The following is a 21,081-nucleotide window of genomic DNA, read 5'->3' on the forward strand; positions in this document are numbered from 1 at the left end:
CCGGCTCAACATCCTGTGATTCTGGGCAAATCACTTTATCTCCCCTAGCTACCAAAAATGAATGTGTTCTTGTGTAATGTAACCGTAAAGCGCTGTAATACCTTTGTATCAAGTTTGCGCTAACTGAACTGTATTTGAAGAGGCCCAGTTTCCATCCAAAGGCTAGATGTTTTTGCTATCAAACTTGAGGCTGTGAAATGCTTCGGTCTGGAGTCACGACTCCTTATAAACCGGCAAAAAATAAGTAAAAATAAAGCGCTCCAATCCCTTCATGTCGAGTTTGCGCTACATAAAACTGCAAAAAATAAATAAAAAAGACCCCGCGGACATTGCAATGAAACAGAAAGATGCCCGAAAAAAAGGAAGAGGAAGAAACAACATACAGCCATGCAGTGCAAAGCTGCGAGGCAAAAGAAAGAAAATAGTGCGCCACTCTAAGGTATCTTGCTGATCGTGCAATAATCCATGTAAAAGGGTTAGTCTCCAAGGCGGTAACAAACCAGCCTCAAGGCGGAACAAACATAAAGCATTTACGAACTAGATCAAGGGATTTTTTGAAAGCAGGTCCAGGAACCAATGAAAGTGATGGGCGTGGTGAAAGCCCACTGAATAGATTACATATCAAGAAGAGCTGCGCTTGTGCACTGATATGCTTAACCTAAAAAGGGGACAGAAAACAATAAAAGGTGAGAAAAAGGATATGACAAAGCGAGATACTGAGAACAAATGTGAACTTGAGGGGCAGAAAAAGATGGTGGCAGAAGGAACAGATAGAGGACAGAAAACATAAGGAAAACAAGCATTGTCAAAGCTAGTGGGTTTCACCTTTGTTTTTTCTTTTCCATTCTATTTTACTATCTAACTGGATTATAAATATTAGAAAAATGTTATAATAATGTTTGTTTTAAATTTGATAAACTGTTAATAGTCGTTTGTTGTTTATTAATTCAACATACATCACCACGTAAACAACTATTAACTATTAACGTTGGTCCAAGCCAATGGTAAGTTCAGGTAGGTAAGAGGTTGGTTCTAAGCCCCTTTTAAGTTTTTTTTTTTTTGTATTATTAACAGTAGATTTCGGATGCAGAGCGCAAGTGAAACCAAAAAAACAAGAAATATCTGAGGAGCCATAAAGCAAACACGTAGCTTTGCTTCAAATATGTGATCCAGATATTGGCACAAAGAAAGATAAAAAACTGGCACATTAGCAAACCTGATAATAATTGTGCCTGTCTGGATCACAGTATCTAGAGGGCGAGCCCTGCGTCACTCCGGCCTGGGTTACGATGGCGAATGATTTAGTGATATCAATCAAGATTGAATGGATCAAAGGCGGCCTGATGACAGGCAGTCTGTCACATGTCAAATCGTAGTTGGAATCAACTGGGAAGCTGATTTTTCAGTGGGTGGGTCTAGGAAAAAAAAATTAACTTTTACAACACCCTTCTCCGCAGCAAAGCTTCCTCGCAGCCAGGTTAAAAAACATAAATAACAACCAGTTGGCTTCAAAGCAAACTCCTGAGAAGGCTAACAGGGTCGGCGTGCATCAAAGTGCTACAAAGCTTTCTGAAGCTTAAAACACACATTCCCTCCCACCACCTCCAGCTCACTTCTCACTGACTTGAAACTTAACACTGACAGAGGCGTTTGAAATACAGCAAGTTTTTTTTTATTTGTTTCCTGTTGTTGTGTCCATCTTATGGCTAAATAAGAGTGTCCAATCACTCAACGAAACTCTCCAAATAACACACGTTCACACACGCATAGATATGTATTTCTTTAATGCCAATGACAGAAAATTTAAAATATCACATCATGGTAATTCTGTTACGTTAAAAGGTTAGAAGTCAAGTTACAGGACGGGTAAGATAGCTTAGGTTCCAGTGTGTCGCTGGGGGTGCCCCCAAAAGTAAGACGGACATTGTGTTTTAAATTTGCAGGGCATCTTTAACGCCAAGGCATGTTTTTTAAAACGTATCAGCTGCAAGGGGGGGGTTTAATAAGGTACACAATGATGGGCTTGTATGGGGAAGGTGGTGCGGTGCTGGCAGGAGTGGGCAGCAGCGGGCACTCAGATCGTCTGCCTCCCTTTCGGGTTCCTGCTGTTCCCTTCTTGGCAAAGCTCTACTTTCTCCAATCTCCCTTCTGTAGCCAGAGCAGAAAACCCCCGGGAGACCTCCTGTGCCCGGCACTCTTCTCCCCATCCCACGGCTCGTTTTCTGTCTTTGATCCCCCTTCACGCCGCGGAACAGAATCCGCCACACTTGTCCACTCTGTGCAGTTACTTTTCTTTATTGCATCCAAGATTTGGGATAAAAACATGTGAAAAAGCAGCTCCCGGGCTGGCGGATGGAAGTTCCAGTGCAGCTCGCGGTGCCCCGTAAGCTGGACGCTGGGTCATGCTCTGCGGAGAAAGAAGGCGGCAGACTGCAGTGAAGAAAGACGACGTCACAAAGAAAGAAGAAAACTGTGAAAAAGAAGACGTCACGAACAAAGAAGATGAAGAAAAAAGGGGTACCTTTAGCGCCGTAGCCAGAGAGAAAGGACACCAGCCAGTGACTAAGCCATTGGTAAGTTCAGGTAAGTAAGGGACTGGTTCTAAGCCCCTTTTCAGTTTTTAGTATTAACAATAGATTTCGCTAGCAGCGTGCAAGTGAAACCTAAAAAGTGCAGGAAAGGTAAACTGAAGACAGTTATTAATTAGCACAAATTAGAAAACGCATAGACATTCACAAACTAAAAGGGCACTGAGCACCTGATTCAAGTTCTAATGGGATAGACGAGCTGAGGGAGCAGTGAGAAGAAGTGCGTAGTATAGAGTAGAAAAGTGGAATTGATAAAACGACAGTTCTGCAGAGAACAAAAAAGAACGTAGAACAGAACATTGACCAACACAATGAAAAACGAAGGATAAAGCGTAAAAAGCGCGAAGTTGAATGAATGTGCTCATCTCCTTGGAACCTGGCAAATGTCCATCTACATGAAGCCTCCTAAATGAGTAGTAGTATGGGATCTGCATTACCTTTGTAGACATGAGCAGGGTTTGGAGCCGCTGATTGACTGTTGGTGCCCCTGCTAGCAATGCCTGCACCTGCCTCCAAAAGCATGGAGTCCTAGGAGGTTGGTCTTCCTCATCCCTCAAACTATGAAAACTTCACTTGAGTGTCTTGTAAAATGAATAGTGCTCTGCTGTTTGTCTGCAAGGCCTAGAATCCTAAGCGACGCAGGAGCGTAGCTAGTCGGTAGGATTTGGGTCGGGGAGAGTGGGATGAGCTTCAGATTTCCCAACAATCACACTGGGCTATCTTGTTAAAACAACTCATATGATAATAAGGACGTGGGGGTGCTTAATGGGTAGTGGAAACGGAGAGGAGGGCGGATAGTAGGCGCATTTAAAACGCATTTTTCAAATAAATCAGAATTTATAAGTACTTTTAAACAGAGACGAGGGAGGTGTGTGTGTATTTTTGTCAGTGTGGGCATCTAAAAATCTCAGGTGAAATCCGACACACACTTCATCATACCAGACTGAAAGTCCCTGTAACCAACCTTTTACTATAGAATACCTTTTTTTGGTGGGCTGTAACACCCCGATCACCCTCCCCCATTTGAAGCCCTGTCGGCAGCCTCTGCATGTTGAGCTGCAGGTGCGGGGTGAAAGGGCAGACCTGCAGTCATGCTGTGCAGCCGTTGCCACCTTTCACCTAGAAACAATAGGCCATTTGTACGCATTTTGAGCTTCTGGAGCTTCTTACACAGCCGTCTGTGTAAAATTCTCAGTGTCTTTTAAAAGTCACTACTGTCTATTGGATTTAAAAATCAGCTGATGTGCTTCCATTTTGTATTTGTTGCTTTAAGTTTATATTTCAGAGGGGAACAGAAACATATCGCTTTGATTTTCCAGATTATTTACACGTGCTATATGAAAAATACTGGTTGGTTGTTAACCGTGGTACTGAGAATAGGGCAAATGAAAGGCTTGGGGTGCATGTGGGGCGGAAGTGGTCAGAGGAGGGCACTAGGCATTTGCCCTCTCTGTTCTCCTTGGTACAGCTTTAAAGGCTTGTAGCGCAAGCCATGTAAGTGCATCCTTTGGGGCTCCATGCTTAAAGTGTCAGGTCTGGAGGATCAGGACATTTCACCGGAGGGAGAGCCTCCCCCACCTCCATCCCTTTGGAAGATCCACTGTAGGAACAGATCTGCCTGCCAGAGACTATGCATTCTTCTCACACACTGAGCCTTGTAGCTCCTGCACAGCAGCTTAGTATTCATTAGGAATAACTGGTCCAGCTCGCCACAGACTAGAATCTTGCCGTGGCTCCACCTTCACAAAGTCTGGAACCCATGTTTGCGAAGAAAATAATTCCGTGCGGAGAGCTGCTCTATCAGTGTTGTGATGACGCTGCGCTGTAGCCCACAGTTAATCCTGTTCTGAGAACATTGTGCTGCTAAGAGCGTGCTCCACTGTTCCCTGGGGTGATGGCGGGCTCAGGTGTAGGCTGCCCATCGGCTGCATTTTAATGCTCAAGACATTAAGAGAGCGGCGCAGGAACCGTGGTTACTCAGACTTAGCATAGGGGTTGGTCTGTTTTTAGCTGCGAGGGCAAATTGCCACCCCAAGCATATGCTGCAGTTTGAAAATGCATGGAAGTCATGAGAATCTTTTTGCTCTCCACTTAGCAACCCCAGGCAATAGCAGGAAACATGTTTTTTCTTGTAGAGTGCGGAGTCTGGTTCACCCGCTGTGTCTGGGACAAGCATGCGCTCTTAGTGGCTCTGCAACACTTCTTAAGGGGGTTATTAGTAAAAGGTTTGGCTCTGTGTTCTCGGGTCCCTGGCCTGAGTGAGAAGTGAGAGAATTGAAATCCTGGGTCGCTGGCATTTCTCAATGGTAATTTGCTGCTTTGAAGTCCCATGGCTAGGACTGTGTTTATTAAAAGGGCTTCGAATGAAGGCCACAGGGGCATGTCGATTACCAGGGTTCTTTAGTTGTCTCTGTCGGCGCTGTTGTTTGCATGTCTGCTTTGGAACAACATGTCTCCAATTGGTTTAGCTGTTTGGTCATGGCTAGTTTCCTCTGGTTGTTTTCCTTGATGCTTTTGATTCTTGTGGTTGTCTTAATTGGGACCATTTTCCCAGGAACTGCATACGCTCTGACTAGTGGTAGTTAAGGCCCTAGTCCCATGAGTTCTAGACCATTGCTTCAGCTTTCACTATGTTTTTCTGGATCCTCTGAGCATCACGTCTTGTTTGGTTTGGCCTGTTACCCTTTCTTCAGAGTTACTTTATTGTGTTGTTGGCATTGTTCCTCAGACTTTGATTGCATAGTTAAAACTGCTTTCTTTGTGCTTACTTTAGTTTGTAACTTGTTATTTTGAATTTGTAAAGTGCATTAAACCAACAAGGCATCAAAGCGCCAATATGGCCTGGCATCTGGCAACCGTGAATGAATGCTCGTTCCCCCAATCTTGCTTTCCCGAACATAGGAACAGTCCCCACTCTCCGGCCTGTTGATCTCAGCAGTGTATTGGGAGCATAAATTGTGAATGCAGACCTAAAATAATATGAGCCCTGCAGATGGAGGGCCTTAAACACCAGACACAGGATCTTGAAGGTGATCCGCTTACTTACTGGTAACCAATGGAGAGTCCTCAATCCCTCCCTTCCCTAACAAAATTTTGTCACACCCAGGGCCAAATGGCCCGCAGCATTTTGGATAATTTGGTGCTTATTTTAAGAAAACTGGCTGACATTTTAATAAAGGGCGTTACAGTAGTCCAGACGAGATGTAATAAGTTCAATGACCATGGTCTCTGTTGGCTCTTCTGTTATAAAATGTAGTATTTTCTTCAAAGACTTAAAAATACAAAAGCACAACCTCACAGTTATATTCACCTGGCTCTAAAGGTCCATGCGTTATCAAAAATTATCCCCTGATTGTTTTGCTGCGTTTACCCGGGGAAGGAGGCAGGCCACAAATATCCAGCCACTAGCAGCCATTCCAAATGGAATTCTCGGCACCAAATACCACAATTTCGGTCTTCTCCCCATTCATTTTCAGACAGTTCTGCCTCATCTAAACAGTCGACCTCTACCATGCACAACCTACATTTTCTGCCAAATCTTCCCTATCATTAGATACAGAGAGGATGATTTGGGTATCATCAGCATAAGAAGAGACATGAAAACCAAGAGAGCGTACTAGTTGCGCCAGAGGAGCGACATACAGTTTGAATAAAGTACTACTGAGGGAGGAACCTGTGGTACTACACAGGGAAGCTGAAACGGATTAGCTCTAAAATTCCCACAGCTAACTGTAAGCTGTATCCTATTCCCTAGGAAGGACTGAAAGAGGCTTAAAGCTACGTTCCTCAGACCAGCCTGTTGCGGCTTCTGAACCAAAAGGGATGGAGAAATGGTATCCGAGGCTGCAGGCAGGCCAAGCATAACCAGAATAGCCGCTCCACCTTGATCTACTTGCCGGCAAATGTAATCAGCTGCCATAAGGAAAGCAGATTTAGTACTATGGTTACTCCTAAACCCATTTTGAGAGCGGTCCAGGAGTTCATGCTCACTGAGAACCTGAGAGAGGGCTCCTGATTGAAGTTCTTCTCCAGATTTTAGCTGGAGCGGGTAGCAAAGAACTATGTGAAAGATTTTTTGGGCCTACCGGATCCCCATTAGGATTTTTTTTCAAAGGAATGACTATTGCCTTTTTCCAACACTGAGGGTACACTCCAGGCTCCAGTACATGTGAGTAGATTTTACCCAGAAATTATGCAACAGTGTCTCGGACTAGGTTAAACACCCTCGGATAATAGTGGTCATCTGGCGATCCCAAGGTGGTTTGGGCCAAAAGGGTTTTAATCTTGGCCCGTGGTAGTGGGGAGAACCTAGCTAAATGCATGTTGGAGGCCTACCTGTGGATGTTACCTTCCCTAGGCCTGGCAACAGACTGCTCCTAACCTTCTTGAAATTCCCAAAACAATTTCAGAATCTTTTCCCTGACGACCAGTGCCATCCCATCGCAAAATTCTTGAGAATTCTCCAACGCCAGTGGAACTGGGGGAGATGTGCGATGACTAACAGTCTTGAATAAGTCTTTGGGCCCATTGAGAAAAAAGATGACTATTTTCTTATTAACTCCCTGAGCATATTCTGCTCTCCTAATTCTCTTCTAATTTTTCCATCTCCGTTCCTGCTTCCAGCACTTTCCTTGAAGTTCTTTAAGATCCTCCGAGAACCATACGGCAGAGATTTTCTTCCTTCCCACTTTCTTAGATTTAACCAGGGATAGTTCATTCATGGTTGACAACACCCACTTATTAAAGTTCTCTTCTTGGGATCCCAGGCCGGAGAGCTCACTAGCTTGCGATTTAATCAAAATCTCCACTAACTCCCTGTCTGAGATTTTACCCTCATTTCTGATCCTGATAAAGTTATCCTGTGTGATTTTTCTCACCACTTCTCTATATATTTGAAACATCACAGCATGGTGGTCCAACCAACTTGACGGTAAGCGCTCATCCACTGTCAGGGCATCTAAATTGGTGAAGACTCCATCCAGCGTATGTCAGCTAGGTGGGTTGCCAGGATAACCCTTTGGAGGAAGTAATACCTTGACATCTTTATGACCTATAGCTTCAAGGTGCAGATTAAAATACCCTAAGATTGTAAAATTGCTACACGAAATGAAGGGAGTCTAACATCTGATTAAGAACTGTGTTTTTGGGCCTGGAGGGTGATAGACCAACAGTCGTGCCTGCGTCTGCGTGCTGTTGATTTAAATTTTTCAAGAGCCCCACCTCACAGCCCTCAATACCCGGAGGGTTGATGGGTTTGAGTGTACAATTCATCCCTGCCCTAAAAATGATGGCAAGACTCCCCTCCTCTTCGTTCACCCCTATTGGACCATACAATGGCATACTGAAGGGGAGTAGCGGTCATTAGTTAAGGGCCAGAATCTTCTCTCGCTCAAGTCTCAATAATAAACTGGCTGTGTGAGTTGTGCCAATCAGCTCACTAATTTCCATGCAATGTTTAGACATAGTGCAAGCATTCATCAAAGTGCATCTTAACCCAATCTTCTATGTAATATCCTCTCTCTCTGCTTTTTCCCTGACCTCAACACTGGACTTGCTAATAGACTCCTCACTCTAGATAGACCAGTCACAGTGAGAGCAACAAAATCTCCCAATCATCCAGGGGTCCATCACATCACCCCCTTCCTTACTAGTTTTCACATCCAGCTTAAGTAGGATGTGCCTGGCATAAACCAGGCGCTCTTTACCTAAATCCAAAGGGCAGCATCTAGGTTCGGGCAGGCTTCCCTTTGGCACAACAGCAGTACGTCCACGCATCAGTGTGCTTAAATCTGATATTGCAGCCCATGTGACAGGCAACTAGAGTGCTACCTTCCAAAGTGGCGCGCCCAAAATGGACGCCACAAAAAGAGATAGCTGTCCTGTGTTTCTAGGTGCCGTCTTGGCTGCAGGATATACACTGGATATGATATCAGGGAGCAATAAAAGGAGTCAGTTACTTTTTTTCTTTGTCCTATGTTGCAGATCGGGAGTTGCTCTCCACTGAACATTTCCTCCCAGACTGTTTTTTTTTCTTCTCACCCCGTGTTTGAATAGTACATTTACCCCCACAATTTCCTTAGTTTAAACCATGTTGCACCGTCACAAACAGATGTCACTCTTGCTCGAAAGCCCATGATGTCTATCTTGGGTGCCTGTGGCCGAAACACTATTCCAGTTCATGCAAAAAGTGTGGCCTCGTGCATGTGAAGGCCATCAAGAAGCCGGAAGCAAAGCTGTTGGTGATGCAAATTCATGTCGACTACTGTTGTCGCTTCAGATCCAGTTTCCACTTTGTACAGCATATCTGTGAAACAGGCTGTCACACATTCATCTGGTTACAACCTCGGGGACGACACTGTAGTCGATGCTAGGCCCCACTCCCAAATCCAGAAGAAGTCAGGTCCAAGGATAGTACTTCTAGTAACCAACAACTTATAGAAGGGGAAAGGACAAAATAACAAATGAGAAAACTTGCAGTACTGTCTCTGTTCTGCAACAGTGTTACTCTGCCAAACTGGGTTGTCACTTCGTGACCTGATTTTTATTAAAGATAGATAATTGCTAGTCAGTTCTTCTGGTTACCGTGAAAATGCACTGAAAACAAGAAAAGCCAAGCCAATTCCCTACAGTGCATAGATCTTCTACAGAGTTTACAATACTTTCAATATTTCACACTTACAGGTTTCTTAAATAACCATAACATGGAAGTAGACAAATCAGATACTCTAGAGAAATCTTCTGGAACTCTTGAAGAAGAACCTGAAATACTAGGTATAGTTAAGTCACTCCACGGAAAACTCCAAACATAGATTGTTGTCAGTGGCACTCCAAAATTAGCACTTGGTACATATTTTAAGAATCGGAGACATTCACAAAAAATAGAGAGACAGGTTTCTGTGAGCACAAAGGTTGGAGGTTAAACAACTCTCAAGGTATGTTTGAGGTCACTTGAGTAACTTGAATAATCTACTTGACTATAACAGTATTGTACTTGAACTGTAAACAGGTCTCAAATTGTGTGATCCTAGGCAAATATTTTAATTTAGAGTCTTTTTGTTGTCACATATGAGTGCACCTTCAGATATGTCAGCTCAGGATTTCTGCTGTACAAAAAAACTCTTGTTTGATTAAATCGACTAAATGTTTGCCCCATTTATAAAAATAATCTAGCCCACATATGATCCACGACTTGCTTCTTAGTTTACTAAAAGTATTGCTATCCGTGCAGGAGTGTTTCTCAGTTTGTGGTTACATGCTCACCTTTAGTAAATATATTACCGAAGCATGATGTGGCCACACACTGTCATTTAGGGACAGTACATTTCCAAGAAATGTCCAAAAACCTTCCCACTAACTTGCAGCTTTACTGATAAAACTATATAACGTACTAACAATCTGTGAAAAGTGGGTTTCAGAAAACACATTTATTCTTTGCACATCACCATGTATAGTGTTCTGATTAGTTTTCATCCTACTAAAATATTCTTTCATCATAGAGAAGTACAGACAATGGGCTTTCATAACTACTGAAATATGTTTGTAAATGTTTGTGCAGTTGACTTAGTTATTTAAATGGTGTGTGTTAGGAAAATACTGACACCCTCCAGCCTGCCATTTCACACTCTTTCTACAACAGGTCAGACAGTTCACCTTACAAAATCCTGGAACTCGCACTCAGAAGGAGAATTAATTGTAAGATAAACTGACGTTTAACCTCTGTTTCTGAACCCAGAGCAAATGTGACAAGAACAAGATTTAAAGATGTCTTTATTGCTCCTTCACTTTCTGAACACCTGTTCATTGTCAACTGGCCAGAAAGAACAAGTAGGTACTAAAAATAGCTCGACCTGATAAAATATGACTCGCCATAGTGAGTTGGCGAGTAGATTTTTTGAGGTCTGACATGGATTGGAGTTAAGAGACTCTCCCAGAAACAATCTAGATACACGATTATGCTGAAACACAAGTTGGAGTCACGGGCACTCCAAAGATACACTAGGAAATACTGTAACACTCAATTCAAGGGTGGCCTCGCAAAACACCCCTAAGCTATGCCAGAAAACATGATAAAACTGAGTTCAAAAATTGGAGGTGCAGGTGATTTAGGAGACAGTCTCTAGTCAATGGGCAAACAGTTTGGAAAACCAAGGCTTGAAGAAGGAGTCCATAGGCAGAAGCAACGAGAATTACAGATAGGCCTCCAATGATTAATGAAGATTAGAGCGCACTAACCTAGGAACAATTAGTTAACATGGGAAGTACTTTACAGGAATTTGGAGGCAGCAGACAGGTCGTTGCAGGAAGTTAGAGAAGAAGTGGAATCGTTGCTCAAGGGGGAGAGACTCTGAGGGATCTCGGGAGTCAGGATCTTGGGTCCTCGGAAAGGACCTGGAAGGCTAAGAGCGTCCGGTGGTTTCCGTAAGACTTAGCAGATGGTGCAGAAACAAGGCTGGCAGAAACGAAGTGAGGATGGTCTGGGTGACTCTGGAGTTGAGTGCAGGGACAAAGCTTGTGCTGACCAGGAGCACATGAAGTCCATCCAACTCGGGAGATGAGTCCAGGGAAGCTGCTTGCGCATGACTTGGTGGAGACTTGTGTGGGATCCGAATACAGGTCAAGCCCCGATGTAAGTTCAGAGAGGCTGTTTATGCAGGAAGCCAAGAGTGTTCGAGAAGGGCATCTATCTCAGGAGGAGGCTTCCAAAGGAAACTGGGACAAGCCATGTGCAGGTGCAAACGGTAATTGACATCAGCAAATAAAATGGAGATAAGTGCAGGATAGTACATCCTAATGTTTTCCAGTGGAACGTGTCTTTCCTATAAGGGCACTACAAGGGATTGTAATACCTGCAGGTGCAAACTAGATGAAACTTGCATAGCAACACACACAGGAGAGTCAATGATTCAGGGGAGTAATGGAGCTTTTGAGATGGAAAGGTGCCACAATGTAGAATGAGGCAGGCGAGTAATACCCACTGTGCATAGGGCACAAGATTGAGTCGTAACACAGGCTGCCTCCAAGAACGAAGACAAGCCGTCCCAGAAGACGCACAGGAGACCCCACAAGAGGAATTCCTCACTTTTTCCATGTGACTTCTTCTCGAGGGATAGGTCTTTCAGTAGGTGGTTTCACTTCCTGACTGACCTCAAAGAAGTCTTTGGAGCTTGTTTTGCTGAGATGCAACTAGCGCTGCATTTGGTCTCTGCTTCAGCATCCACAGAGCCCAGTAGTCCATTTCAGTGACCTTCAGATATCAGATTTCACCCGTGCCGGCACTTTTACACTTCAATTTGGCTCCTTCTGGTGATCATGTGGACTCCAAGAAGTCCTCGGCACTCCAGCGTGGCTTCAGACGTTAATTCCATCCCTAGTTATGGTCAACTCTATTCAGCCTCTTCTTGATGGCCTAGTGGTGCCGGCCAAACCGCTTCCTCTGCCTAAGGTCTTACTGGTTACTCCACCACTGGTGCTGTCTTCGTCACTACTAGTCTTTCTTCAGATTCATGACAAAAGATGGCAAATTTTCTAAAGTCCAAGGATATTTTGGTCAGGTCCTTGCTGAAACACTGCAATTGATGGAAGAACTGTCCCCATACAAGCCTTTGACTTGGATGAATATTTTGGCAAGCTTGGGGGATCTATTCGGTTCTGTTCAGACCCCATTCAGATGCCAAGTATTATTTACCATGATGATGATAATAGTTGGGCAAATCGCCTCCCCTTTACTAGCACTGATAGATAGTGATCACTATATTCCCCGGTGGTCTGGATGTCTCCCTAGAGGTGGATTTGGAGTGTTTTTGGGTAGTTGGAAGTGGAACTCCCACAGAGGAAGTTGCCTCTTTCACAGCTGTAATGAGGAAGACTGCAGAGGTTCTTGAGTTGCTGTAGCCTTGAAGGAAAACAAGGCTAACCTCTTCACAGAAAGTCTGCAGCACATTCACATTTCAAACCAGTTCGAACTATGGTTTGGTCGGTGGCACCAGCCCCATAGCCCATGCAGAAGCCCTTGCAGCAGCCCAATAAATCTTTTCTCACTACGGGTAGTGTGGCGACTGCTAAGTATGTAGATGGCAGCAGCAGTACTTATCCTCCTCTCTGCCCCCCCCCCCCCCAAAAAACCTAATTTCACTTGCCCTTGAGGGAGCGTGTGTGGCCTGTAGGGGGGAGTGTGTTCTTTCACTTGATCCCCCCCTACAGTCCACCACCATGAAACGCTGAGCCTTCCAGCATTCCATGGTGGTGGACAAGACTAAGCCCTTCCCTTCCAGGACGTGTTGCCTCCCATCCTCCTGTTCCTTACGTCACCTCCGAGGACCTTGGTTGCATTCAGCAGCAAGCGTTTTTTCCTCTGAGCAAGGGGCAGGACATAGAGTGGATTCCAAGAGATAAAATGTTGTGGGGTTGCTGCTCTATTTTATTTTCTTGTTTCTAAAAAAGACACCAGTCTGTCTCACTGTGGGCCTTTGCATTCTGAATGCTTTCCTCCACAAGGAGAAGTTCATTATGTTTTCTCTTGTTAGGTCATTTTGGTTCTGGAACACTGGGTGATGTCCCTTGACTTGCAGAATGTGTGTGTTTTATTTACCTATCCTGAAGTTGCACAGGAGGTACTTTCATTTGGTGGTGGGCTATACCAACTTTTAATTAGCAGCCCTTCTGTTTTAGCTGTCATCAGCCTCTCTAATCTTGACAAAGGTGATATCTGTAGTTGTAGTGCATCTTCTTAGGTCAGGGATTTCTGTATTGCCGTACTTCGACAACTGGATGCTAAAGATGGGTTCGCCACAGATGGTGTCAAACTACATACCGGTCACAATCACCCTGTTCTTCAGCCTGGATTTTTTCCATCAACCTCCACAGGTCACATCTATGGCCCTCCCCGCCTCTTCTCTTAATAGGGTGAAGCTGAAAACTATTCCCTCCACAAGTTCCTCCTTCCTCCTCAGTGAATGAGAGCCATTCAGTCTATCATCGCAGTGTTTCCCCAGGGAGCTCTTCTGGTCTTGACAGTTCTGTGCTTTTTATGTGTGCTCCCTAAATGCATATTGCGGATTCCTCGCACATGGTGATAACTGCATGCACTCCACTGCTGCACCTGTTTTGATAGGGTCTAGCACTGGGGACTTTTGATGAAAAGCATTGAAATTTCCCTGGAAGTGGCTCAAGACTTCGGCTTGTTTCAGAACAGTTAAACGGTCATGAACGCCTTCTGTGCTCCACTAGCAGTGGCTATTATAGTGACCGAGCGCTCCTCCCTCAGTTGGGGTGGTTACTCCAATGCATTGAAGATCAGAAGCTTGTAGTTTCCCAAGAAGAATAAATGAAAAATCACTCTACTAGGGCTTTGTGCTTTCTGCCTAGCCCTCAAAGAATTCCTACTTTCCATCTATAGTAGATCAGGTCGTGATGGACAACATGACCGCTCTGTGGTACGCCAGCAAAGTAGCATAGGCTCAGGTCCCACATCACTGGAGGCACTGAGATTGTAACTTTGGGCTCATACTCAAATCCCTCTGAAAGTGCTGGCTAACTGGCTCAGTCAGTCTCTTATTGCCAGCCCCAAGTGGTATCTTTAACAGTAGGTGACCCCTCAGAGACAGCTCTCTAGTGGACCTTTGTCACTCATGAGAACTCCAAATGCCGACTGTTCTGTCCTCTGCAGTTTACTCTGTATGGGGCCCTGGGGAGGTGTTCCTCCTGAGGTGGCAGTCGAGCTGCACTTCGCCTTCCCATCCATTCCTCTGGTGCATTGTGTTAAGAGGAATGGGTGTCTGAACCATATATATATGGTCTTGATCACACTGGACTGGCTTCAAAGGGTGTGGTACTCAAATCTGCTCTGCCTGTCCTGATGTCCTCCTCTTCGAGTCAGAGTTGACCTCCTATTACAATTGAATGGGCAGGTTCTGCATCCTTACCTCCATAGCCTCTACCTTCGTGCCTGTAGATTGAGTGGGACAATATAAGCTTCTTGGACTTGCCTGCAGGGGTGGTGGAAATCATCTTGTCAGATTGTCGCTTCTCTGCCAGATGTCTGCATTCTGGACATTGGCCCCATTTCATTTCTTCATTGTCCCCCTTAAGGCACATTTGTACAGTGTGTTGCACTTTGCATTTTACTTGTCCTGGCAAGGCTTTGGTGTGGGCGCAGTGTAAAGTATTATCGGTCAGCCCTTAATCTTTTCTTTGTTTTGCCAAATCATCCGCCATTGTTTGTCTCCTATTACGAGGCGTTTTACGAAGAGGATGACTCATTTGTTTCCCTCATCTCCCATTACCATGCCTCAGTGGGTCCTTAACATGGTGCTCACGTTCCTAACTTGTTCCTCCTTCGAGCCAATGTACAGTTCTCTTTTGTGGCTGCTTAGCTTTTAGACAAAGTCCTTGATTACCATTACCTCCACTCTGCACGTTGGCAAGTGGCAGGCTTTTACTCTTAGTCCTTCAACTTAATTTATCACAGACAAACTGGTCCTTTAAACTAAGGCTTCCTTCCTACCAAAGGTGGTTTCCCTGATTCATGTTATTCAGTGTATGACTCTAATGACCTTCGACCCACTGACCTTCGACCCACCGTCTTACCCCATCCAACAGAAGCAACTGCATCGCCTGAGTTTTCACAGGGCCCTCCTTTTCTGCATTGGCAGACCTGCGAGATCAGCTTTTTTTTTAAAAGGTGTTTTACAAGCAGACTATGACCTGCTGGATCATGCTGTATGTCAAAATCTGCTATGCTGTTGCTAAGAAGGAGCCTCCCGAAGGCACTGGGTCCTATTCCATCATTAATGTCCTGGAAATCTGCTGAGCTGCAGCGTGGACGTCAGTCTACAACTTCCTCAGGCATTATTACCTTGACCCTGAAGTGTGCAGGAATTTATATTTTTGCCAGTTCTGTGTTGCAAAACATTCTGGTTTACTCATCTCCTCAGACCCACCACCTTAGATACATGGTTTGGTATTGATTAAAGAGGTGAGGATTCTGTCAGTAGAAGTATCCATCCAAAATGACGTATCCTCTGTACTGATCATTCTGGTGGATACTCTAGCTGCAGATTCCGCACCAATCATGCATGCCTCCCTGGTCTATGGAGTGCTCATCCAACCTTTATTAAGGTTCTGTGTCAGTTTTGGTACGCAGAAGCTCCTGTCAATTTTGACAGCCTTGTTTCCACCAGTGCTGGCATGGAAAAAAGGCCTGGGACTTGACGTCACTGTGCTGGGGTTGCATTTTTTGTGGCTGTGTGATGTCATTTCTGAGGTAGAGATAATTGAAACGGTGAGAAATCTGCAAGTAGCTCACATATCCACCAGAAAAGAGCATTTCTGAAGATACACAACATGTTCTTCAAACTTTGTTATGAGTGTGTGACCCTGTCTCTCAGCCACCCTTGATTGTGTGGCTTTGACCTCTGGCTTCCTTCCGCTGCCTCTGTGGCTGGTATTGTTCCAGGCTCCCTTCATTATGCACTAGGATTGTGACAGGAAAAGGTTACATGAAACTGATTCACTAGAAATCTAGATTCCAAGCTGAGGGTCAGAAGAGTATCATATTGGGGAAATGATCACTGGGCGATGGTTAGTTTAATGTCACTCAGCACATGCCTGTCTTTAACTGTTTTAAGGCAGCTTATTTAATCTTCCAAGATATTAAGAGTCCTATGAAGGATGGCTAAGAATATTTTTTTGGTATTAATGAAGTTGTAGTAGTAGCAAATGAATGAGCCAAGGAGGTTACTTAGTGAGGTTCTATGTTGTAGGAGGGAAGCCATGGTAATATCACTGAAATAAGGATGGGGTTTGAGTCCGCTGGCAGGTAGGCGGTAATATATTAGTGTTTGCAAAGTAGGATGAGAACCAAAATAGAACACTTCCTGCTGTGTTCTGACTTGGCATACTCCTACTGAGGATTGCAAGGTTGGCAAGCTCAAAGGCTTCTGTTGGGTCCAGGAGAGGAGGTGATGATGGGGATATATTTGGGCCAGTGCTAAATTTATAAATAAAAACGTGCCGGTGCCCAAAGCTCTCCTCTTAAACATGCGGCTGATGCAAATAAATGTGGGAACACGGAATACTGAGGCAGTGTTGTCCTGAATCCATCTCGGGCCTCTTTAATCCATTTACAGTCACTCGCTGCCCCTTCAGCTCACTCGTTCAGCTTTCTGCTCTCTCCCTTTGTGACGCTTTTTAGTTTTTCCCTTCCTCTGTCTTTCTCATGTCTGTCTTTTACTCGCAGCAAATGCTTGAGGCAGAAGAATAAGTGCCGGCCCTCAAAAATAACTTGGACTTTTCATCACGAGGGCTTCATTTTCCAAACTGGACCCAGGTAGCTTGGGTTTTAAAACTCCGCTGTGGTCCTACATAACTTAGGCTTCATTTTCCACCTTGTGCGTGCATAGCTTGGACATCACTGCTGTTATTGGGCTCTTAGTTTAGGCTATGCTGTCCATCTTTTCGTCCATGCAGTCTGGAGTTTTCTGCCCACCTTAAGCCTCTATAGATTCGGCCTCACTGCCAACCTTTGCAGTCCATCCCCACTTCTCCTTCCCACCTATATCCCGTCTAGCGTGGAGTTTGCTTCACAGCTTTACTCTCACAGTTTAGGCTTCACTGCTTACTTTTGGTCTGCCAAGGTTTAGCTTTGCTTGATACACTGTGCCGGTTAGCTAATCTGCAGCAAGTGGCCAGTTTCTTTCCTGTTCCTGTTTGGAATTGAAGATGAGGGTTCTATTGGTTTCTTATCCCAGAGTTTACATCTAACCCATGTCTTCCGTATTGTGCAGCCTGATGTGTTTAATTGGAATATTTGGAGTGATTGAAATCATTATACCAGTGGTGTGTGCAAGGGCAATTTGCTGTGTGGAAAACTAAAGTAATATGCAGGGCGGAAGAGTGTACTTATGGCATAGGCTGCTGTCTCATTGCCCCAATTGCAGTGTGTTACTGCTATATAAATGTATCACTATTAGGTCGTCGGGTCAGGTCGATCTGGCAACAGTCTGCAACCAGTTCAAGTTGCCAACCAACTATCTGAAGAGGATGTAGAAGACAATAATGAAAGATTCACAAAAATGTCTGTGGTTTAAGAGAAAAGACGGAGCACTTGCCACTGTCACCAAACAATATCAGTTCAATTTACATCAGGTGTAAGGAGTTCAAGGAAAGCAGCCATTAACCTCCTTCTTAGCTCAGAAAGATATCAAATACTTGGACAGTGTGTCCTGGCAGCCAGTTTTAGTTAATATCTGGATTCCATCCTAGCAATCCAACATATAAGGTCTATGTATGTAAGGTATATGAAGTCTAACGATGTCACAATGTGAGCACGCCAATCGATGAGATGTGTCAGGACTTGTGAGTGGACTCGAGGTACAACTTGTATAGTGTGATACAGTGCAGATACGACTCATGAAGAAAGTGTACCCCATATGTGATATCAAGAAATTAAGGCCCTGAAGAAGTGTCCAGTAAATGAAACGAGTTGCCTTTGACTACTAATGAAATTGTGTATGGAAAACGTATTCTTCAATAAAGGATGATTTGTTAACTCAAATTGTGGACCATATTGTCATCTTGAGAGACTTCACCTAATAGTTTGATGTCCTATGTTCTTCGCCCATTAAAAATAGACCTTACATGTCCTGAGATAAAGTAAAACAGAGTGCTGGACCGTATGTAAGTATAGGAGTGAGAATAAAGTTTAAAAACTAATTTAACCTGTCCCTTTCTTCTATTCATTCACCTCCTGGCAGAAACTCAGCTTGTCATGCACATTTAGGAAACCACTCCACTGTGCATGCTGGGCCCTTGGTGCATGCATCGCCTTCATGCAGCACCTATTCACATTGCTGAGGGGAAAGCAAGCTCGCGGAATTGACTGCAGTGGGCGAGCTTGGGCTGCGCTGTGAAAGACAAGGAGAGCTTGCACTACAACGTTTAGAGGTGGAGGAGTTTGGAGGTAGAGAAGAAGGAATTGTTTCCGGTAGTGTACGGAGGAGAGTAGTAAGAGCAGTATTTGAAGGGACAAACTGGAGGTGTGGGAGAGCTGTCCGCTCTGCTGCCTCTCCCTTGTAACCTACCTATGTTTCCCACAGCTCATGTGATTAAAGTGAAGTCAGATGTACTCAGGTGATACACAATTTTTGGTTGCCTTAAGAAGCAACTTCAACAAAAGATCATCAGATGTCTTTCAACAATAAAAAAATGGATAAGGGTGAAAACTAAATTCTTAAAAAGTAATAAAACAGGCAACTTGTTCATAAATAAAAACCATTGGTATCTCCCTGTCAATCCAACCATCTGCTTCAGTGAAAGTGGGACAGAATCTGGCACATAATCTGGGTGCTTTTTCGATTCTCTGCTATCTTTTGACCTGCAGTGAATTCCACCAATTTCCACCTGTGCTTTTTATAGCACATTTAACCTAGATTAATAGTGGAATTCCACAAATTACTAATACCAGCATTAGCAATGTACTGATTGCAGTACTGCACGACCCCATACTTGAGTCTCCAAAACAATCTGGTCAGAAACTGTATTTTACACAAACATTGACCTATTTACATCATATTTGTTCTGAGAAAAAATACGTTGTGATCAATTCATTTGTATTTAATCTCAATTTGTCAGATTCGCCCAAGGTCACCAGAACCCAAAAGGGATTTCTGTGACTGATTTGGAAAGTGATCAGCAGAAAAATGCTTCAATTTTCTCTGACCTGTTCGACTCCTGCTCTGACCACAAATTGTTCATCCCTACTTCGATGGCAGATCATTAAGTGGCAAGATTGAAGCCCTTGAACAATCTCCTGAAATGCGCTGCTTTAAGCATAAATTTACGGTAGCATCTGCTTAAGATACAGCCATTAGAGGAAGGGAGGGTGAATAGGAATGTGACAACCTGAAAATCAACACTATTGCTCCCCAGCAACCTCTCCATTTCAGAACACTTTTATCTTTGTGTTGTACATATAATTGTTTGCATGCTGTCCTTTTTAATGCCACTTTCTATTTTGTTCTTTTCATTTTGTGTTGGCTTCTTTTAACTTTTTTTGTTACCGTTTCGGTCTTATTAATTATGATTTATATGTATGCTTTAATGTTTACTGTACCAAGAAACTGGGCCTCTGGATTTGTTTGCACATTCCAAATACTTAACAAGAACACTAGTTAAAGGGGATGGTCAAAGGGAGCTGGTGATGCATGCTGTGAGTTGTGATACAGGACCGTGTAGACAGTCGTGCTCTGGTATCCTTAGGATGAACTGAAGAGTGATGAGTGTGAATGGAGTTACAGTTAGGTTGGGCTTAAACTAAGGTAACGTAGTGAAAAGGTGAGGTGCGAGATGTTAATGCAAAGGACAAATTTAGAGAATGTACTGGGGTGAGAGGAGCTTGTCCTGAGGGAATATACGAAGGCAGGTGAGCCGCAGGAGTTCCTGGAGGGAGGAGAGGCTCTAGTTTTAAGGTAATAGACTGAGCATGTGAAATGGGTGCTAGTGGCGGCATGCTTGGGGAGTATGGGGGAGCAAGCTGTGGGAAATGTGGCTGGTCCGAGCTAGGGCATGTGGTAGAAATAGACTGGAGGATTCTGGTGGTACCGTGCTAGAAGAGCTTTCTGGGAATGTGCTGGAGGTGTTTAGATGAAGCAACTTAAGGAACTGAGGTGATTGTGAGCTAAGGAGGTGTGGTTGTGGGCAGGTTAGAGTGCAGTAAGCAAGGTGTATACAGTAGGAAGGCGATATGAGTGTGATGGCAATCCAAGCAAGTGTCCTTTGGGCAAGCTCTGGGAGTGTGCTGTGGTGATCAAGAACAACGCTCATGGTGAACTGGGAAAGTTTGCTGTGGTTCAGCTAATTGAGTGCTGTGGATGAGCCATGTTAAAGTGTTGATGGGTGAGTATGCTGTGGGTGTGCTAGGTGATTGAGCTATTGGTAAACTAGTCACATTTGTTGATGGAGAGCTTGGAGAATGCTTTTTACTGTCTGCTGATACTATGCTGCCGTCTCCCTCATGCATTTTTTTCAGTGTATTGTTTCCTGAATCATGCACTTTCCACTGTGCCCATTCTCAATTATCCTTTTTTTTGCCATCAGGTTTCTTGATTATTTTGGACGGTGAGCTTGTCCGCAGCTGAAGCACTATGCCGCTCGTGACTAGGAACATCGAGCCAAGGCACCTGTGTCGCCAGGCCCTGCCCAGCGTGCAGAGCGAGCTGGAGTGTATGACCAACATCACGCTGTCTAATGTCATCCGACAGCTTGGCAGTCTAAGTGAGTCCTGCTTTGGCCACATGTGAGGTTGCTTGCGTGAGTACAGAGGTGTGAAGGTCTTGGTCTGAGTGATTATCAGTGAAGGTACATTGGACTATTCTGCTGGAAAAACATCATGAGGGGTATTCTATCTAGGTGAATGAGATTAAGGGCTCTCATGGAATGCGTAACTCTTTTTGCTGTCTCTTACCTTGGCTGCTATTTTAATTCTTTCCTCTGCTGC

General features: G+C 44.3%; 1 protein-coding gene across 6 annotated transcripts in view; it reads left to right on the top strand.

Moving 5' to 3' along the window:
* WASF2 (WASP family member 2) overlaps window positions 1–21,081 on the top strand; it is a 373,370-nt gene that overhangs the window by 199,121 nt on the left and 153,168 nt on the right. For 4 of the 6 annotated variants that reach the window (XM_069225037.1, XM_069225038.1, XM_069225035.1 and 1 more), the window contains one exon: window positions 20,682–20,858. In XM_069225037.1, coding sequence (XP_069081138.1) covers window positions 20,729–20,858 — 130 coding nt within the window. In that variant the 5' untranslated portion in view covers window positions 20,682–20,728. Of the gene's footprint in view, window positions 1–2,234; window positions 2,584–20,681; window positions 20,859–21,081 lie in introns of those variants that run through there. The other 2 variants (XM_069225039.1, XM_069225040.1) reach the window with 2 other exon arrangements.

This window comes from Pleurodeles waltl, chromosome 3_1, assembly GCF_031143425.1.
Source record: "Pleurodeles waltl isolate 20211129_DDA chromosome 3_1, aPleWal1.hap1.20221129, whole genome shotgun sequence".
Classification (NCBI taxonomy): Eukaryota; Metazoa; Chordata; class Amphibia; order Caudata; family Salamandridae; genus Pleurodeles; species Pleurodeles waltl.